The following is a 22333-nucleotide window of genomic DNA, read 5'->3' as shown; positions in this document are numbered from 1 at the left end:
TGTTCAAAGGACATCCAGATTTGTCTAAGTATGGTCTAGCAGAAACAGCAAGAACACTGGAAACCCCAAAGGGCAGTACAAAACCTTGTAGGAGACCCTGATATGGAAAAGTTGATTAAAACCAAGCATAACTGCTCTTCATCTGGTCAGTGCTTTGCCCGTGTCCCTAGCCTGGTCTTTCTGGCAGCAACGTAAGCTTCGTGATGCGACAATGTTGGGCCTTCCACAGATAGAAAACACAAACACAGCTTCAATCTAAAGTTGGTACCAGGCCCACCTTCACAGTCTTTTTTTTTTTTTTTTTTAAGATTTATTTATTTCTCCCTACCCCCTTGTTGTTTTTCACTTGCTAATTCTGTTCATCTTCCTTGTTTCTTTAGGAGGCCCTGGGAGCTGAACCCGGGAACTCTGATGTGGGAGGTGCCCAACTGCCTGAGCCACCTCCGCTCCCTGCTTTGTTGTGTCTCTCATTTCGCAGCTCCTTCTCACATCTCATTTATCATCTTGCTGTGTCAGCTCACCACACCTGCCATTGCATCAGCTCGCTGTCTTCTTTAGGAGGTACCGGAACCTCTGCTCCCTGCTTTGTTGTGTCTCCCACGACATTCTTCTCTTCTTGTATCTCTTGTTGTGTTGGCTTGCCAGGCCTGCCCATCATGCCAGCTTGCTGTCTTCTTTGAGAGGCACCGGGATCTGAAGCAGTGACCTCCCACGTGGTAGGGAGGAGCCTGGTCACCTGAGCCACATCCGCTTCCCTTCACAGAGTCTTTACTTACTAAGCATGTGGATCAAGAAGGCCAGTGCTTTCCCTGAGCCTGCCAACTAAGGAAGGAAGAAGAAATGGAAACTGCTTTGCAGCTGAACTTCCAGGTGTCTTGTGAGGCTGTGTGGCTTGGTGGTAGAACACAAATTTGGTGCCAGCTCTTTCTGTTAAACCTAAATATAGTCTCTAAAATAGGAAGCCCTCCATCCTTTCACCACCTTCCCCCAATTTTAATTCCAATTGAATCATGTGAAGGTAAGCCTTAAGGAATCTTAGTAGCCAACAATAAGTCAAAAAAGTGTATTAAAGCTGGTTATCTTTTAGTGGTGGGATTGCAAGATTCTTATTTTTGTTTTTATATCTTTCTGTATTTTCCAATTTTCTATGAGACTGTATAACTCCTGTGATTCAGGGAAAAATATTAAAATTAAACAAACAAACAAAAAACCCAAAAGAGATTCAAAACACTTACTCCAAATAAAATTTGGCCATTGAAAAAAAAACAATATATCAAAGGGAGTATGTAAATGGAAGAGGTTCAATGCCACTGACTCGCACCAGGCAGGAGAAAGGTGTGTGTGTTGGGAGTATGGCACGGAGGCACTGAGAGCTCCCAGTCACTCCAGTATATGGAATTAGAACCTTATCTTTCTCCCTGAGAAGGTCTCATGCCAAGTCAGCAATTTAGCGAATCCAAAAGTATGATGTCCTTTGTCCCAATTTACCATAATCCATTAGGGAAGGGGTTCTTAACAAGGGGTCCGGGAGCGTAACTGGAATTCAAAAAAAAACCAACATTCTTGTGGGGACATGTTGGAACAGGTGTGATGTATTTATTAAATACTACACAGTATGGTGTGGACTTAGTAAGGGATCCATGGTTTTCACCTGACTGGCAAAGGGGATCTGTGGAACATAAAAGGTTAAGAACACCTGCATGAGGGATACCTCTACTTAAGTAAAATCTTGTTACCTTCTGGAGCCGGAGGAGGCAACTCTTGTTGGTCCATACTATGGCTTCCAAAACCTCTCTCCTCAACTTTGGGAACTGAGTGGTAACCCCTGCAAGAATGAAAAGAAATGGTTCCATCACTGCTATGCACACTTCAGATAGATAAAGTTCAATAAACTTGTAAAGGGTACTCTACAGATAACCTTGTGACAAAGGATAAAGTTAGTTTTCATTAACAGCTGTAAATTAAAAAAACAAAAAACTTACTACCTTTTAGTTGGGAAGACATGTAAATCTCCCTTGAAATAACAGTCAAGAGCAAAACAAAGTTTTCAGTGTCAGCTTGACTTCATCCTAAACTGCAGCCAGGAGTTTATTTTGCAACTCAGATTCACTGGCCAAACCCTTCCCAACCAAACACCCTCTTTCTATTCTTTGCTTAATTTCATACCATATTCTTAAAGGGAGGAATCAACAAAATTTTTTTTGCTCCTCCTTAAACTGAAACTTTAGCAGTTTTGAATAAAGAATTGTTCTGAATAAAGAACAAAGTTGACCCTTTTCCTAACTCCTTTTGGTTCAGCACACAACCAAATTCTTGGGGCTAGGCCAATTCTCTGCATGCCTGTTTACCCCCTTTTTTTCATTTCTTGCTACCCTATATACTATCAGAAAAGCCAAGTTTGAGAATAAGTGTGAAACAAGCTAGATGATGAGAAAGCTCTTGAGGAGGTCGTTCTGTTAAGCAGTTTCCTGATTTTACTACTATGTAGACCACCAAACGACTGCCCTGGGTTTTTAAAAAATGATCAGAGGAAAATCAAAATTTGCTTAGGAACCCAGTTACGTTGCAGAAGCAACTTCCAGGTTCCTCTGATGACCACAGAGATCACGAGCAACACCCCTACCGAGCCAAGAAGAGGCTCTCAGCGTTCGTGAGCCTAAAGAAAAGCTCAAGAGGGACACATGGATGACAAATGGCTGGCAAGCTTCGGCTCGCATTCCAGCACCTCAGCCAACCCCACTGGGTCTGTACACACCCAGCCCCATCAGCCGTCTTCAAGTTCTCTTCAGTAATGAGAACAAGGCTGAAAAAATGGCAGCGCTCTGGCGGGGAAAGCTTTCGACATCATCTGCAACAGACAGGATACCAATCCAACTGAGAGAAGTTTTTAAGTTAATTAACAGATTGGCTGGTTGTTTTGGCACTTCCAGGGGAAAAAGAAAACGCTGCTCGCAGATTGTGATCAGCTGTTCACACTTGTGCCTAACTAGTCATCAGCTAGGTCAGGGTGGAGTTTCATTTTCACCAATCTTAGAAGTTCTTACGCCATGATTTTATTTTGTTCAAACTCTCAAATGATTGTCAAGCCCCACGGCTTCCATTTTCTCCTCCTTATGTGTCTGCTCCCTCTGTGCCCTGTGACTGAGGCGGTGCCCTCCTTTCCCTTTCTCAGAACACCTGGGCCAAATACTACCCCTTCCTCCTCAGGTCACCTACACACTTGTTAAACTTAGTGCATAGGTCCTAAATTGTATATTTAGGTCACATCATCACCACACACAATAGCTAAAGGTGTCCTGCAGCTGCCACAGGACAGGAATGAGATGCACAGCTGTATTTGCTAATAAAACAACCCTCATCACAACTCCATAAAGTGGGCACTGTCGTTATTCCCATTCTCAAATGAAGACATTTACCCAAGGCTATACAGCTCCCTACGGGTAACTGGCTGATGCTTGAGCCTGAGTTTTAACCACTGCAATGAAGCACAGTGTCTGGGAGCACAGATGCTGGACCCCGACGACTGGGGCTGGAATCTGGGCTCTTCTGCTTGCCAGCTGTGAGATCTGGGCTTCATCTCTCTGTCTCAATTTCTTTCTCTGAAATATGTGGCCAGTAACAATGTCTCAGAGGGTGGTTGCAGGGGTGATTAAAGTCTTGAATTGGTAATTAGAATGAGCACTTAGAAGAGTGTCTAGGCACACAGTAAGCACTCAACAAATGCTGGCTGTTGTTAGTGGTAGTAGCCGTGGCAGTCATAGCTATTACTGTTTTAGTTATCTATACTGCTACTTCCCCTCTTCTACCCCACATAGACTTGATAAAATAAACTACTCAGTAATGTTAACAGAAGGAGCAAAGGAGTTTTATCTTCTTGGATAGAAAATTCTAGTTCAGTTTCCAAACAATTTAAGATATACATTCTGACATTACAAAAGCCAATGAAGGAGATAATGCAAGTGCAAGTAATCCCCACAAAGAGGGAATACATAAGCTAGACTACAGTGCTTTGAATGATCTGATCCAACGGGAAGAGCAAAGGTATTGGTTCTAAGATAATGACAACAAAACATATGCAATAAAAAATAACTATGTTTCTATCTCAGTCAACAAATATTCTGTAAGCATCTACCATGTTAAAAAAATTGTGTAAGTTCTATGATGAATATAACATGTTCCAGACAAAGAAATCACGATCAAGAACACATATATGCACATGCATACACACAAACACACACACTGCAAAATGTCTGACAAGCTCTGAACTAACACGATGGAAACACAGAAGAGGTATTAATTATGTCTTCCCGGGGTGCAGAGAGGCGATGGGGAAGCTGTAGTATGGAACAAACGTGAGAGAGGTCTTAATAATCAGTAGGGAGCTACAGAGGCACAATCCTATGGGAAAGGGAGATTTTTCTACTATGTTATCTCCTAAGAAAGTAAATAAAAAATACTTGAATGCATATGTATAAATCCTATAAGACTTTATGTTAATTTCATCTTTACCTGGAATACTAGAGATAGGTCAACAATGACAGCTCGCAAAAAATTTAACATATCAATATTGCTCAACATTTTTGTTGTTGCTAGCTAGAAAAAGAAACACTGATTATGGCTGGCTGAAATTCTTTAAGCTGGTCTCATCACTCTACCTGGTCTTCCCCCACATGCCCCAACAGGCAACTTGGGGAAAAGATTTTTAAAAAGTATCAGCAGAAAAAAAGAGAAAATAATAAATAAGTACACTGGAACTCCACAGTCATGAGAGGAAATAAGGAAAAAGAAACTGCTATTAAATGGCATCTATGATATGTAAGAAGGCTTTCCACGTGTTACTTTAAATTCTAACCATATACCAGCAACGTAGATATTCTCCACTTTTTAAAAACTAAGTTCAAAGAGACTTAATTACTTGCCCAAAGTTAATAAATAACAGAGCCAAGAAGTGGCCAGAGATGCTCCTGGGCTTTAGAGAAAGGCAAATTTTCTACTGAGCTCACATCGTATGAGCTCAGGACACATTATCCTTGTATGTGAGATGCAGTAGTGTCAGCAGTCAAAAAAATAAATAAATCCTTCCTGTTAGCAGAGAAGGCTACCATATATCTGAATGGATTTAGTTCAAAGATAAATTCAAACACCTTAGTATGCTATATCTGACAGCCATGTGACTTTTTTTGCATCTTAGCAGAATTCTATTTTCTAGATTGTACCGTTTATTCACTCTCAGACATTTTTACCACATCTTATGAATCACATTGGTGCTATTTGTTTCTCTACTTAAAATGCATAAAAAGAGTGAAATTGATTTCTCATTTTCCTATTCACAGTCCTGGAACAAAATAGAAGAAAAATATTCTTGAGTTTTACTATAATGTTTGAGTCTATTAAATAATTCTTATATATTATAGCAGCAGCAAGAAAATGTTCTAAGTGCCTTAGATATACTAATTCAATTTAATCCATACAACAACAACAATCCTATGAAGAAAGTATTTCACTCCTATTCCTACTTTATTGACGAGAAAACTGAGGCACAGAAAGGCTACACAGTAAGCCCATGGTTATACTGCTAGAGACAGAGGTGGGTGGGATTCGAACCCAGGCATCCTGGCTCACAGTCTGTGTTTTCCTGACCACTCTACTATTCTAGTGCTTCAAATGGGTCAAGCAAACTGAATAATAGTCTGGAATCTTCTTTTAATTTCAAAATTAGTGTATCTGAGAAACTGCATTCCTGAGAAGGAAACTTTGTAGGAAGCTAACACTCAAACACACAATTTTATTTCTGAAACTTTTACAGAAGCCTGTGTTTGTGCTTCATATTCTCTATAAAAGCACTTACTCATCCCTACTATATCCTAGTTTATCCACTACTTACATATTTTGAGAACTGAAGTTAAGGGCTTTCAAGTCTCTGTAGCATTGGAATCTTCAGGGAACACCAGAAAATCCTATTACCCCTGAATCCAGGTTAGTTTAAAACTTGGTCCCTTTCTTGGCAATATTCCGATGGTACCAACCAGCATCCTAACAACTCTGCCTTGCTTTTTTAAAAACATCAGGATTTTGCAGACAGCATTTTCAGGTGAAGGTCTAGGGCTACAACCACTCTACCTGCCAAGAGGCACTAAGACTGACCCTGAGGGCAAAGAATGACCACTTCCAAAACCACCTTTTCAGATGGACATGCAACATGAGATAATGTCAGTTTGGGCTGCTGAGCTTTATTTTTACTATTGCTGTCATTTTCCAATTTAAGCATCTTAATGAAAGTGTTCACTGAGCATCTGGATTGTGGTTTTAAACAAAAACATGACACATTTAATCAAAGAAGAAATCTAGTGACTGTGTGCAGAGGGGTTGTTTCACTATATGTACACTTAGACTTTTTGGCATGCATTTAAAAATTTGTTATACAAAGGCAGTGTGGCTTCCAAACTTGCCAAATCAGTTAAAAATTAATATTATCATGGCTATGCATCTGAATCTTGAACGATGGCTTTATCATCCTTCACCATCTACCTAAATTTGTAAGGAAAGCTCAAAGGGCAATTATCCAGGAAGAATTCTGAGGGTATGATGAGAAGAACACCCTGAAGTTTGAACCCTAAAGAAATCCTATGCATGACACCTTTTCATAGCGTGGAATTCAAGACCACAGCAATTTTGTCCTTGAATATGAGGAAAATAGGACATACACAAAAAAGTTCCTTTATACTAGGAGGCCGTGTAAACAGAGGGACTAGAAGCTTGTACTCAGTAGCTGGTCTACCTAGAGCGTTCTCCTGACTCCACCACTTACTAACTTAGACAAGGTCCTAAACCTTTCTGTGCCCCAGTCTCCTCAACTGCAAAACTGATACTGTGAGGCTTAAACGATTTAATACAGTGGAAAGCACTTAGAGCGGCGATCCACATAGAGACTGCCCTAGAGTTATTAGGTGCTTTGCAGTTATTCATTTATTTCTGAATTACATGAAGTGCATGGTATCTCATTTCTAGCGGACACTGGATGGTCTCCCAAAGTCCACTCCACCCTTCCTCCACTGCACTGCAGCCATGCAAAGAGGGGAAGGCTGGGGGCTGAGGGGTCTGCGCTCTGACTCCAGCCCCAGTCTCTAGGTCCTGAATTGATGCACTGTATATTGCACCTCCATCAGGGAAATCACATTTCACTCACCAAAGGCAGATCTAAGGCAGTCGGCACAGAGCAGTCCCTGGACAAAGGGATGGGTTCAGAATATAATTATGTAAACCACTGTGACTCAAGGGGTGATTTCCCTTCAAGCCTGAAGATGAGGCCACACCCAGAGGACAGAACCTGGACAGCTTCAGAGACGCAGGGCAGGATCCTAAGCAAACTGTGCTGATATTGACTTACCTCTAGAACTTTTCAGCTCTGTGAGCCAGTAAATCCCCTTTATTGTTTATCCCAGTTTGCACTGGATTTGCTACTACTTAAAACCAAAAGTGTCTGGATTGATTTCAGATGTTAAGGTTGTAAACCAACACATAAATCCACGAAGGGAACAAATTAAAAGCACACAAGACTTTATGGTACAAGTCCTCTTGAAGGTTCAAACAAACTCGGTGGCAAACCAATTACTTCAAAGTTCTCACTTAACATTTTCGTAGATTTTAAAGTAGACATAATGCTTAGAGAAACAACACGAAAGAAAGAGGGAAGGGAAGCGAGGGGCACGGAGTCAAGCACGGCTTCTTCTCTAAAGTCCCCTCTCAACCCAGGGCACTCAGAGCGGACATCACCCCAAGGTCCTCAAGACTGAGGAACGACCAAACACGAGGGCGGGGGAGCGTAACCACCGACCAAGGAGATTTACTGTTACTGTAGTTATAATCATGTGGTAATGGAAGCACTTGTAAGACTGAGATGAAGACAGTGGTTACCAGGGGTTCAGAGGGGAGGGGGAGGTAGAACACGGGGCGTTTTTAGGGCACTGGACTTGTTCTGTAGGATACGGCAATGAAGGATACATGGCATTATACATTTGTCAAAGCTTATAAAACCGTACTGCACAAAGTAAACCATGAACTATAGACCTTGGTTAGCAGCAATGCTTCAGCTGGGTTCATCAATTGTAACAAATATATCTCACTAATGTAAGATGTTAATAAGAGGGGAAAATATATATATGAGGGGGATATATGGGAATCCCCTATACTTTTGATGTTACTTTTCCATAATCTAAAACGTCTCTAAAAATAAAGTTTATTATGAATTTAAAAAAACAAAAACTTGTAGGGAACCCAACTCTTTTTTTTTTTCTTTATTAGAGAAGTTGTGGTTTTATAGAACAATCATGTATTAAATACAGATTCCCCTATAGCACCCTATTATTAACAACTTGCATTGGTGTAAAAATTTGTTACAATTGATGAAAGCATATTTTTATAATTGTACTATTAACTAACGTCCATGATTTAACTGTGTACTTTCATTGATTTTTTTTTTAAGATTTTTTTCTCCCCACCCCCTCATTTACACTTGCTTTCTGCTCTCTCTGTTTGCAGTATGCTCTCTGTGTCTGCTTGTCTTCTTTTTTATAGAAGGCACCAAACCCGGGACCTCCCTGTGGTAGGCAGGCACCCAACTGCTTATGCCACTTTTGCTATCCCTTCCATCGATCTTTAAAATTTTTTGTCCTGTTACCCATATATACAACAAACATTTCCCCTTTCAATCACATTCAAGATGTTTATTTCAGCACTGGTAATTATGTTCACAATGTTGTCCTATCATTACCACCATCCAAAGCATTTCCATCAATCCAAGTAAGAACCCTGCACATTTTAAGACTTAACTTCTCATTCCCGATTTCCATCCTGTCCCCTGGTAACCTGTATTCTAGATTTTAATTCTATGAGTTTGCTTATTCTAATCATTTCAAATCAGTGAACTCACATAATATGTGTCCTTTTGTGTCTGGCTTATTTCACTCAACATGATGTCTTTCAGGTTTATTCACATTGTCACATGTATCAGGACTTCATTCCTTTTTACAGCTGAATACTATTCCATCAGATGTATATACCACACTTGGTTTATCCATTCATTGGTTGATGGACACTTGGGTTGCTTCCATCTTTTGGCAATTGTGCATAATGCTGCCACGAACATCAGCATATGACCAGCAATCCCACTACTAGGTATAAACCCAGAGAATTGAAAGCTGACCCAACTATCTTTTGACTTCTTTTTTGTGACAGGCTGAATTTTACCACGAAGGGACCCATGGACAGCAGTGAGTAGAGCGACTGTCAACTTGCCATCTCAGTGAGAGTATGACAGCAGCAAGCACTGTTTTATATTTCTTTAAGATTACAACTAGTGTGCATTTGCAAATTTGTTTTAGCATTATACTCCCTTCAATTTTAGACTGAGATCACTTCCCCGTGCCTCTCCCCTAACTTAGCTCACCCACACAAAAAGATAAATATTAAGGGAAGCAAATTAATTCAGTTCAACAATGGCTGTTAGAAAATAGCAATCAACTATTAACCAGCTCTTTTCTAAATAACCAATTGTTGGACTGAATTGAACTACTTAAAACTACTGAGGAAGGTAAGATCAACCATGTGTGAGAGGGCTAGTAGTCCTTCCTCGAGCCAAAATCAGTTTGGTACCTATGCATTTTGATCTGCAATTCTTCTGTACAGGTGTTGGTGACAAGTAGCTTGCAATTCTGGAACTTTCACACTGTTTGTTTAGTTGAGTTGTGCTGATCTTGCTGCAAATCTTTATATAAACTTTCTCCTACATACATCCTTACCTGAACTTCTCTCACTCTGCCAACTGTATGCCCACTCTCTTTCTCCTTTTCTCTCCCATTTAGCCTCCTTTGTTCCTTCTCTGCCTCTCTCCTCTGCACTTGACTTGTTTGGACAATCACTGCAACTACGGTAATGACTACACATTCCAAGGAAAGGAATTACCTCTTCCTCGGAAGCAAGCCAATGAAAAAAAATGTCCTTACGGAAAATGGTAAGAGATTGGCTAGGAATGTTCATTTGGTTATATGTTTGAACCTCAGCTCACAAAGATAGGAATAAGTAAGGTAAGGACTGATGGTGGTGAGAGCAATAAAGCCAAACTCCTTACCCACACCATCTTTATCGTCTGGCCCCAGCCTTTTCCTGTGACCTTGTCTCGCTCCCCTCTGCTATGGCCCACTGTGTCCATCCTCACTGCCCTCTGTATTCCCAAAGCTTGCCAAACTCTTCTCCACCCTAGGGCCTTGGTACCCACTGCTTGCTCTACCCAGGATGCCCTTCGGCCAGCTCGCTCATCCTTCAGGTCTCAGCTCATATGCCCTGCCCTCAGAGACCTTCCCTGCCCATTCTGTCTACAATAAGCTCTCCTGCCTCAGGAGCTCCCTATTTTTTCACTCTACTTATTGCCTTCAAAGCACTTTACCACCATCTAAAATGATTTCCTTTATATGCCTGTCTACTTGTTTGTTGTTCTGTCTCCCCCACTAGAATCTAACTCCATGAGAACAGGAACGTCATAAGTTTTGTTCAAGACAAAAAAAAAAAGGAGGGAGTGAGAAGGAGCAGTGATGAATTCATTCTCCACCACCATGTTTCCCATCCCCTAGGGAATAAGTTTGATACACAGTGCTGAGTCATCACTGGAAGTTTCTTGGACACTACTTTTTATAAACACTGCATTGCTACATGCTGGTCTGAAGGAATTAAAGCAATAAACTTTAGGTAATTTCCAAGTCATAAATTGTATGCTTAAAGAGGTGAAAAGAGGGAGGAGGGAGAGGGGAAGGCAGGCAGGCAGCAACAGCTGCTGAGGCACTAGAGCTTGTTGTTGGTCAAGAAAGATGTGGCTTTTTGGTCTGCATTAATTCTCTCACCAGAACAGCCACATTAAGTGTTGACACACATAAGCCTTAGAGTTTTTAATGATGAATTCCCCATTGGCATCACATACCCAACTTGCTCCCAAGGGAGTAGGGTACACACCAGAGGAGATCCCTGTGATCTCAAGACTCACACTTTGCTAAAATAACTGTTCCATTGCCATGTGAAGACCAACTTACCAAGACAATGCATTCAGAAGACAAGGAAAGTATCTTAGCAAATACTTCATAACAAAATTAACATGCTTCCTGAAAACTATCTTGAAACCTGCTTTCATCTAAATACAAACTATCCTGGGTTCCAGTAATACAATAATTAAAATGAAAAGTTTTTTTCTAAAATTCCAAAACCATTTAAACAAAATTACAATTGTTTTGTTATCAAAAGTTACTGAATTTTAAATAAGTTAATTTTATCTTTAATTGGCAATGTTCTTGAGAAAATTTTTCAGTACACAGGGTAGCATATTCCTAAAACAATACAGCAGAAAGTTATAGAAGGGAGTAATCATTATACTTGCCTCCAGCTATCTCAGTTAATAACACTTTGTGCCCGTTATCAGTCTCCATTGTTGGATGTCTCACTTTGCGACTGTTTTCTCTGATTATTTCTTGGACTAGTCCCTTAAAAAGTACACGTTCTTGACCTTAGTACATTTGTGCCTCCCTATAAGTTCCCATGCTAAGCCATTTCCCACCCAAGAAAAGATTCAGAAAAAGAATAGAACAGACAAGGTTAAGATCATGATTTGCTAAAGGCTGCAGAACAAACAGAGTTCCAAGCTAAGAGGAGAAATCATCAAAAATAATCAAAGAGAAGGGAAGGGAATGAGGACAAAAAGTGGAGGGGATTATTGGCTTAAGTTCCTTGATGTATGTGGGATATGCCAACTAATTTCATCCATCACAGTTAATTCAAACATAGAAAAATATGTTTATAGACAAGGACATTAAACCTAGAGAATTTAAGTAAATTGTGAAGACCCATAGGGCTAGAACCCATTCACTCATTCCTTCATTCATTTTATGGCTACTTATTCTACAGTTGCTGGGTGCAAGGTCCTGTGATAGACAGTTAACATGAGAAAGTCCCCCTACCCTGGACGACCTAACATTCCAAGAGAAGGCAAAATTTTAATTATTAAACAAATATTTCTTTAAATTATAAATTATGTCCAGTACTACCAAGAAGTAAAAGATGCTGTGCAAATGTATAACTATATCAGTTAGGATAGAGACTGAGCTGCTATATCCTTCCAAAAAATACAGTGGCCACACTAAGATGGAAGTTTTTCCTTTCCCTCTCTCATCTCAAGAGTCTGGAGAAGAGAAATCCAGGCTGGGGTGTTCAGGCTTCGCTCCACCTGGTCCTTCAGGGCCACGGAGTCCTTCCATCTTTTACAAACCCACAGGATAGTGACATTGTCCACACAGCACAGACTCAAATACACACCCGTGTTTCTACCCAGGAAAAAGAAAGAACCAAAGTGGAAAGCAAGTGCTTTTCTTCTAAGTGGCACAGAACGTCTCTCACATTCCACTGGTGAGAACTGAGTCATGTGGCCCTTCCTGGTGGAAGGGAGGCTGAGAACTACAGTCTCTGCTGGCCAGTCAGGTGTCCAGCTAATATGGGAAGGAGAACAGATTTTCGAGGACAACCGACATCTACCACAATGACCAAGTTTGGGGAGCAGGCAAGCTTTCCTGAAAAGGTGACACTGGAGCTGAAATCTGACAGAAGAGAGGGAAAAATAAATGAGTAGGGCAAGCAGAGAGCAGCTCAGACTGGAAAAGTCCAAAGAAAGCAAGCTCACTCCTGGCTGCCCTCAGTACTGCAACGTGGAGATGGGTTCACAGTGAAACTGGAGAGATGGGCACACCCTGATGATGTTAGACCTGGCAGTTCCCGCCAAGGATATTGGCCTGTTATCCATGGGGCAAAGCAAATCCATTGAAGGTATTTAATCAGAGAACAAACAAGACCAGAGCTGCCCTTTTAAAAGAACATTCTGGTGTCAGAGTGGAAATATAAATCATATTTAATAATAAATGAATTATACATTTACTTTATTATACTTACTACATGTAATCTTTTCTAAAGTTCTATTAAATTATATCTAATAAAAATTACTAAGTAAATTATATTGAAAACTAAAGTAATAAATATTCAAAATTCAACACTTCCTAATTTATCATTTCTATGTTTTTTTAAAAAAGATTTATTTATTTATTTCTCTCCCCTTCTCCCCCCCGCCCCAGTTGTCTGTTTTCTGTGTTTATTTGCTGCGTGTTCTTTGTCCATTTCTGTTGTTGTCAGCTGCACGGGAATCTGTGTTTCTTTTGGTTGCATCATCTTGTGTCAGCTCTCCGTGTGTGCGGCGCCTTTCCTGGACAGGCTGCACTCTCTTTCGCACTGGGCAGCTCTCCTTATGGGGCGCACTCCTTGCGTGTGGGATTCCCCAGCACGGGGACACCCCTGCGTGGCAGGGCACTCCTTGCGCGCATCAGCACTGCACATGGGCCAGCTCCACACGGGTCAAGGAGGCCCGGGGTTTGAACCACGGACCTCCCATGTGGTAGACGGATGCCCTAACCACTGGGCCAAGTCTGCTTCCCTATTTCTATGTTCTTGAAGTTATCTGTGTCTCCTATATCTGTATGGTGGAAACACCATATAACGGAGGGCAGGAACACATCTCTTCCCAACTCTGTGTCGTGTTGGTAGACTAAAATCAGTCATGATGGGCATATGTGTAGCAAGTGCTACAAATAAGAGCTTGATTTATTGCTTTGTTGACTATCTTGGCTTAAGAAACCAGTGGAGAAAATATTAATCCAGATTAAACTTAAAAGTGTGCTGTATCTGTAGTTATTACGGTGTGAACAGCAGAGAAAACTGAAGAAATATTATTCTTATATTATAAAAACTATTATTCAATTCAACAAAGAAATCCTTCATGTCAATAATGAAGTTCTGCTATTTGCAGCATGTAGGATATATTCATGAATATCATTTGTATGAGGGTGAGAAATAGTTTAACAAAAGGTGATATATTAGATTTAATGATGTAAATTGATTGATAAAGAGAAACTGGGATTCAACTCCTGTATGGGGACAAGGAGTACCTCTGACACCCAAGGGATTTGCTGGAGCACCCACACTGCCTAGGAGTAACCCTAGTTGGTCATCACGGTTATTGAGATCATTTACCCTGCCTAAATGAAAACTCACATGTTACCTGTTGGTCCATTGGCCTGAAAAGTCACAAATGACTAGATGCAAGCACAGTCTCTGGTTCAGTAGAACCCTTCATGTATTCCCTGGTGTAAGCATCCCTCCTTTCCATCTCTGGCCCCCAAGTCTTCTAATACAGAGGAGTCAAGGTTGCAGGGATGAAAAACACAAATTCCATGTGCAACCCTAAAAGTGAGAATGAGAAAGGTTACATAAACCCTGCTAGAGAGGAAAGTGGTCCAATCCCAAGCTGGTGCCATACATGGCCTTTCACTGGCCATGCCATCATTCCATCACACCAGCCATTGCCCAGTGACGCCAGGCATGCAGGCCAAGTGAGCCCCACGGTCAGGTGCCCACTGCTGCAACTCCTCCATTGGAAATGGTCTGGGGTGGTTCGGCAGAGGCCAGGTGCTGGCAGACCATACTCACAGCAGATGGATACTGAACAAAAGGTAGGCTCAGAGAATGTAAAAAGGGGCAACACACTCACCATCTCCAATTTTTCTCCACACTTTCCCTAAACCAAGTTGCTTCAAGCTTTCACTCCTGTAGTAACAGCTGGCTCTTCACTGAAACCGTTTTTGTGACTATCGTGGGTGATGGACACAATGCAATAGCCAACGTTTGTTTCTCAGGCCTTACCTTATTTAACTACCAGCCAAATTGGAAATGACACCTTCCCTGAAATAGGTTTTCTTCCGGGCGTCCAGGACACAGTATTCTTCAGTATTCCCCACAATGACTTCTTCTTCTTAGCCTCCTTTTCTGGTTCCTCATTCTATCCAACCTCTGAGGTGCACCAGAGCTCTCAGTTTTCAGATCTCTTTCCTTTTCTGTATCTACCGTCTTCCTTGGAGATCTCAACCAGCCTCAGTTTTACATACTACCCCAGATACCTGTAAATTTCACCTGAATTTTATGTTCATAATATATAGCTACCTGGTCAATATCTCTAGTTATTATGCTTAAAAGGCATCCCAAACTTAGCATATTTACAGTTGAACAACTGATTTACCAGAAACTTCATTCTTCCACTAGGCTCAGGACAGAAAACTTGACAGTCATGCTCAGTTCCTCTCTTTCTTTGATCCCCAATATCTTACCACAGCCAGCAAATCCTGTTCACTCAGAACATCTCCAGGGGATCGGATGCAGCTCAAGTGATTGAGCAACTGCTTCCTATATATGAGGTCCCCAGTACCTCCTAAAAACAAAAACAAACAAAAAAAACCTCAACTCTCATTGGGGAGTGGATGTAGCTCAGTGGTTGAGCACCTGCTTCCCATGTACGAGGTTCTGGGTTCAATCCCCAGTACTTCCTAAAAACAAAAACAAACAAACAAAAAACCCAACTCTCATTGAAAAGTGGATGTAGCTCAGTGGTTGAGCACCTGCTTTCCGTGTATGAGGTTATGGGTTCAACCCTGGTACCTCCTAAAAGAAACAAACAAAAAACTCCAGAATTTGATTAACTACTTCTCACTGCCTCAATGCAACCACACCACTATCATCTTTTGCCTGAGTTACTGCAGAAGCCTCATGATTGGCTTTCCTGCCTCTAGCCTCACCCCTCTCTGGTCTAGTCGCAATACTGTAAAAAGATCACTCTTCTTAAAATCTAGGTCAGATCTGCTCAAAGCCCTCCAATGACTTACTGTCACACTGTTACCTCTCTGACTTCACTTCCTACTATTCTCTCCTTCACTTACAGCACAACAGCCACTAGCCTTCATGGTGTTTCTTGGACATCCCTAGCACACCCCTACCTCAGGGACTTTGCCCTTCTATTCCTTCTGCCTGAAACGTTCTTGCCAGAAACATCAGAATGGCTCACTCCCTCACCTCCTTTTGATCTTTATTCAGGTGAGGCCTTACCTGGCCACCTACTTAAAACCACAGAGACCTCCCCCTTTGGCGCTGAAACCTCTTTTCCTGCTTTATTTTTTCCATAGCACTTATCATCATCTAAAAAATTGTATATTTTATTTATCACTTTTCCTAAATACCAGGATGTGAGAACCACAATAGCAAGGAATTTTATCTATGTTGTTCATGCCTAAATTTGAGACATGAAAGAATGCCTGGCACTTAGTAGGCGCTCAAGAAATATCTGTCAAATTAATAAATCATCCTTGCCATGTAACTGGTTGTCATGTAACCACATCTGCATTTTTTCTATTTATAAAAAGGTTGTTCCTATGTTTACAATATACTTTTTTTAAGTATGAGAACTTATTTTTTTTAAGTATGAGGAAGAAAAAGGCATTAAATCTATTTTAGCAGTGGAGAAACTGAGGCCTAAAATGATGGCTTAGCAGTTCAGTCAATTCAGATTCCCTGGTCCAGAGCTCCAAGGGAAGAGAGGCTCACAGACGTTTCCACGTTTCCACATTTCCACGAGGCTTCTCAAGGCCAAGTTGCCTAGGACAAAAAGCATTTCCAGAAAAGAGATACAACCACCTGATCTCTTTGCCACCAGTGCCACTTTTAAAAACTTAGAAAATAAACCATCGGCAAAATATATTTGTGTGTGAAACTAAAAATCTTCTTTGATTATAGGTATACACACAACTTCCTGTCCTTCACTGCAATCTAAAATGTCACGTTTCCTAGTCTTTTGCCAGTGCTGTCTCCAACAAAACATAACACAGAATGGAAATGGCTCTTTATAGTGAGCAAAATATGCACTCCAAATTCCAAATCTCCTACTGTTGGCAGAAAATTACTGCAGAGACTGCACATGTTTAAGAACATAAATTTCTTCTCCTTGCCATGACTACCTATGATTAGTTTCCCAGATAGTTTTGTCATCTGGCAAAACGCTGTACCTTTCATTTTTTCCTATTAAATCATCCAGGGAAATGCATGTCTAAACGTTAGCCTCGAAACAGAAAAGCTTGCAGCAGTCCCATTAGGCTCCTCCAGTCTTCCCTTCACATTCTCCAACTTCAGAACTTTCGTTTTGCACCATAAATGGAGATGCATGTCCTTTCACTGCACTTGGAACCTAATGACATGAATTTAGGCTTTAGATGCAGCTGCATAACGCTGTACAAGAACTTTGAGAGAAGACTCTCTCCTCATCGCTTTGTAAGAAGCGCTTCTTCTGGCTGAATTCATAGATTACCCAAGCAAATGACATTAAGCAGAAGCCGTTTTGACTGGGCAGGCAACAGGCTGCTGTGAATCAGTGCAGCACAGTCATGGGCTGCTTCCCACAGAGCTGCTGAATCAAATGTTTGAGAATAAATATGAATCAACTTTCGAATCCCTCTTGCAAGAGGCCAGCCAGGGCTGAGCTCAGTGTGTGCCTGTGGAAGGCAGCAGGATGGACTGGCCCACGCAGAGCTAGAGCCCACAAGCGTGGCCTTCCCAACAGCTCAGCTATTCCATCGAACAGTCCCAGCCAGGCACAGACACGCACATATAATGAAGAAAAAGACATACCAAATTCTTTTCATCACAGGTCAGTGCTTCTCACAAAAAAAGCACACTATGAGCTTCTGAAATGTGCTCATCATTAATTCTCGATTTCCTTGGGTCGTGTCTACACCTGCCACACAAGTAGTCTAATCAAGACCATTTAGCAAAGTTAGTTTTCAAGAAACTTTCAAGCTACTGTTGGTCCACATCACCTGGGTAGGCAGCCCAACCAATGAGCTAGACATGCTGAAAACCCTCACGCTGCCCATTTTAAAGACAAGGACCTTCCAGCTCTAATTTTGAAACTTTTACCCAAATGTGCATTAACACAGCTTTACCATAAATACTATTCTTTCAATTCACTTTTTTCCTGTTCCTTAAAGAAAACCAAAAGTAATAAAACTGAAGTCACTACTCTATTTTCCTTTCAGAAAAATAAAACTAATAATAAAATAGTAAGCTTGCACAGCATATTTTTATCTTAAAACATAATCTCTCAGCCTTTTTTTAATCATCAGTTCTTAATTATCCATACCAATGATAGGCAATAGAAACCCAAAAATCATATACTTGACTTTGAAATTTTTCTTTCGATATTTATTTTTCAACGTGAATGCCCACACTGCTTTCTAAAAATAAGAAATCAAACTATAAGGACTTGGCTCCTGAAAGTCAGAAAACACGCCTAGTCACTATCCAGCCTCCAAGCAACCAGATCCATTACAGTGAAGAGCATTACCTCAAAATGCAGAGCAAAAGCACATACCTTCAAGGAGAGTTCCACGTCTTGCTTTCGAAAAGTTCCTTTTCTCTATATAGTTGTCACTCAATGGTGTGTACAGGCATCCTCAACGCCTGTTTCATTTTCTTCATAAAATCCCCAGTTCAAGAGTCCCAAGTGACTAGTTACAGTCCAGATTTTGGTGCCTCTACAATGGGCAGACCAAGTAACTAGCATCCTTCACAGGAGGCTAACTTAGCCAGGCTTATTTCTGCATGGGCATGCAATGCCTTCCTACTCGTGCACATTAACAATTTTACTCAGATTCTTTCTCCATCTCTCCCTCTTACACAAACCACCACAGTACTATTAAAGTTCTGACACCATATTTTGTTTTAAAATAACTTCCAGTATTAGAGGGTAACTCACGAAAAACTTTAAGCCTAAACTTTCTTTAATATTTTAAAAAATTGTTTAATACAAAATACCAATAACCTGGCATCTACCTAGTGGACAGCATCTCCCACCAGTAGGTATATATTACTTTAATTGTATAAAGAGGAGGAAATGGTAATGATGGAAGGAAAGAAAATAACATTGGTGCTAACGATCGGTCATTTTTAATGATGAAAATTTTTAAAACTCACGGAGAAATAATGAAAACAAATACAAACATCTAGACTGGCAACTTTTAAAAGGCTGACTCAGAGTTGGGAAGGCCAGAGAGAAAGTGAGGGGGAACAGATGTGCGCTGGGGATGGAGGGATTGCTGGTAGATTTTAAGGTCATTTTCCAGCTCTCCACTTGGGCCTGACCTGCTTCAGATGTAACGCTGCCTTTATCTAGACCAGGAGGTCTTAACCAGGGGTCTGTGAGCTTGAATCAAAATTCAAAAGAACATTATTCCTGTGGGGATGTGCTGGAGCAGGTGTGACCTATTTATTAAATACTACACAGTCGAGTGTGGACTTAGTAAGGGGTCCATGGTTTTCACCTGACTGGCAAAGGGGTCGTGGAACAAAAAGGCTAAGAACCCGTGGTCTAGACAGACCTTAGGGGCTGCCGCAGAGGTCCCCATACTGAGCTGAGGCATGGCGCCACTCGGGGCCACTGACCATCCTACCGGAGAAGCCCGACCTCCTTCAGGGTTTATCTACCCCACACTCTCCAGGAGAACCAAACCGTGGGCCCAGCCTGCCACTCTTCTCCTCTCACCTCTGAATCCCTTGCCGAGTCTATCTACACCTGGAACCCTCCTTTCTATTGCACATCTTCCCAGAATTTCCCCCTCATTATTCCAAAAGCTCTGAAATTACACTTCCAGAAGGCTTGGTTGAGAGAGCATTAAATCTACCTGACACATGTTTAATACCTCTGTTTCCCTCCTTATTTACTCCACTTACCTTTCTTCCTATGTATAAAATAACATAGAAATTAAACATGAATATGCTCTGATTGGAATTTTTCATTGTGCCCTTTCTTTTATGTGTTGTGCATCATACAACTGGGATTTTTTTGTGTGTGTGATAATGCTTTTTAAATGATTTCCAGAATAAGCCATAATCACTGCATTTTTATTTCACTCTAATTTATGTAGGATGCTTTTAGGTTAAAATGCCTGTTTTTATACATGATGCCATCTAACAATTTTATAAGTGAGTGAACTGAAGTGTATACAGATAACTTGAGAAGCTCAGGATCTGGCGACTAGAACAGAACTTAGTCCAGGTCTTCTCACCCCAAGCCCTTTCACGCCACCAAAATGTCTCCACCTAAAAGAATCCCCAGTCTTCTTCTAACTTCACTACAGAAAAACTGCAGAGAAAAAGTGGCATGTCAAAATATCAACATGACAAATTTTGCAAAACTAGAAGGTCAAGCATCAACTTCTAAAAGATAAAAAGTTATTTTGGATCACTTTGAATTTTACTTCATCCGTAATTTTCTGCAACTCTTTTAATTAAAACTGGCCAATGTGAACAGAATAATCGACTATGAAATAGCACTGTACATGAATGACTTTTCTTATTGACAAGAAATCATGGAAATTTATATCTGACTATAAAGTTACTGTGCACATAACATTAAATCATATCCTAAGCTAAGTAAATATATGCGGTAAAGCTACAATAGCAAATTATATTTTTAAAAATACAGAAAGAGTAAACCTCAGAAACAATCTCTTTTCTAACAGAAGTTATTTCATATAAAACATATGGTCAAAATATACTTTTTAAGCAATAATGAACAGTGAAAATGTTATCCCCAGCAATGTTCTAACTATAGGGAAATTAATCAGCTCTTGCAGAAAATCTAAAACAGACTTAACTTATACTTTGTGACTTAAACAAAGAAAATAAAAGTGCATTATCTTTTGAGTTAATGAGAACATTTACCTCCAACAAAAGTTAGTAACTGAAATTAATATTCGATTGCACCCAAAATGCCTGATGGTGTTTCAAAGAACTTGGACATCCTGTTACAAGCCTACACATTTATTCCGATTTTTACACCCAAAGCTTAGGCTTTCACAGAAGGGGAACCCCCCCAGTGCCAAGTGGGGGGGTACATAAGGCACCTGCTAGCCAATCAGCTCACAGAACCGGTTTAATTTCCTAAGCAATGCTGGACCTTGGGGTATAAGGGAAAATAAGAAAAAAACTAAAAGTTCATCTCAAAGCAGGCCAAGTATTTTTGTCTTTATAGGAAAATAAATCACCGTTCCCCACATTAAAAAAAAAAAAAAAGCATTATTTATCATGCAACTTCAGTGATTTACAGGTTGAAACCACGCATTCCAAGCCCCTGGAGACTCAGAGCTGCGCCCAGAGGGAAGGACTGGGTCCCCGCACATTTTCCTGACGGGAGGCGATGGAGAACAATGGGAGACTGTTAACGGTGCCCTTTAGGTCCACGGTCGCTGTATGTGCACTCTTTGTCCCCGGGATGGAGAAAGCGCTCCCCAAAACTGTGATTTCACAACCCAGCAAATCCCGGGGCGGCCACCTGGAATCGAGGTGCTGGGTGGAGCAGGGTGGAGCGGGGAGCAGCTGGCAGGAGTGCGGACACCTGGCGCGGGGACGTCGTCCAGGCACGGGCATCCCCCAGGTTCCCCCGAAGCCCCCGCCCCGGCTCGGCCGCCCCCGCCGGCGCGACACGTCACTGCACTCCCCCCGCACTTTCTGTTGGCGGCTCCGACGCCGCCGGCAGCCCCGCCTCGAGAGGCGCGCACTCACCATCAGCGCCCCGCGCCTCAGTTTCCCCAGGGGACGAGCGGCCCCCGGCCCCGACCCCGAGGGTCCCCGCTCCTCAAGCAGTGCCGGCCGCAGCCCGCTCGGCGGCTGGTATTTTTGGAGGCGGCTTTGGGATCCTCTCAGGCGAGGGGAGGGCCGGGCCCCCTGCGGGGCGCTGTGATTGGTGGCCGGCGGCCGTCCCGGGAGCCCATTGGCCGCTCCGCCTGCCCGTCTCTCGGGCCGCGGCTGGAGCTGGAGCAGCCGCGGGCGGGGAGAGTCGGCGAGGGGCGCCCGCTCCGCGCTCGCGGCCGCCGCATTCCGGAGGGGTCACGTGACCGCCGCGCGGGCGGGAGGGGCGCGGGGCGCGGGGCCGGGCCGCTCCCGCCGCTGCTGGCCTCCGCGGGGCGCAGGTGGGGAAGGGCCTTCCTGAAGCGCGCCCCCACCCCGCGGGCACCCGCAGCTCTGCAGACTCCGCCACCGGCCGGGGTGCGGGGCGGGGCGCCTGGGTCCTCGAGCATCCGCTGCCAAGTGCACTCGCGTACATTCCCCAAGCAATTTTTCAGCTTGTTTCTTGGCAGCAAGTGCTACTTTCCGTACGATTCCAATGTACTGTGTTCTAGAATTCTGTAGTTTGTAAGAGCCAAAACCATAATGCTGTAACTGTGAACAGCTTTTTGACTATTTGAATAGAGAGTGTTTCTTAGACTCAGAGCATCATTATACAATGAGCCCATTTGTGGTTTTAAAATGTTTGCATGTGCTTGGTCATGTATAGGAACTTTCTAGGACAAGCAAAAAACTATCGTCGTTTTGTGAAGGG

At 42.1% G+C, this 22333-nt stretch overlaps 1 protein-coding gene across 12 annotated transcripts in view; it reads right to left on the bottom strand.

Annotated features, from left to right (window-relative positions):
- The window catches only part of ARHGEF10 (Rho guanine nucleotide exchange factor 10), a 169723-nt gene extending 147754 nt beyond the window's left edge, over positions 1 to 21969 (bottom strand). For 4 of the 12 annotated variants that reach the window (XM_058287997.1, XM_058288009.1, XM_058288011.1 and 1 more), the window contains exons 1-2: positions 21517 to 21833; positions 1737 to 1825 (exon numbers count right to left, since the gene is read on the bottom strand). In XM_058287997.1, the coding sequence (XP_058143980.1) occupies positions 1737 to 1773 (37 nt within the window). In that variant the 5' untranslated portion in view covers positions 1774 to 1825; positions 21517 to 21833. Of the gene's footprint in view, positions 1 to 1736; positions 1826 to 14137; positions 14320 to 21516 lie in introns of all 12 variants that reach the window. The other 8 variants (XM_058288010.2, XM_058288012.2, XM_058288006.1 and 5 more) reach the window with 7 other exon arrangements.
- Positions 21970 to 22333: the final 364 nt, after the last annotated feature.

The sequence above is a fragment of the Dasypus novemcinctus genome, chromosome 25 (assembly GCF_030445035.2).
Source record: "Dasypus novemcinctus isolate mDasNov1 chromosome 25, mDasNov1.1.hap2, whole genome shotgun sequence".
Lineage (NCBI taxonomy): Eukaryota > Metazoa > Chordata > Mammalia > Cingulata > Dasypodidae > Dasypus > Dasypus novemcinctus.
This window is presented reverse-complemented; position numbering and strand designations above follow the sequence as displayed.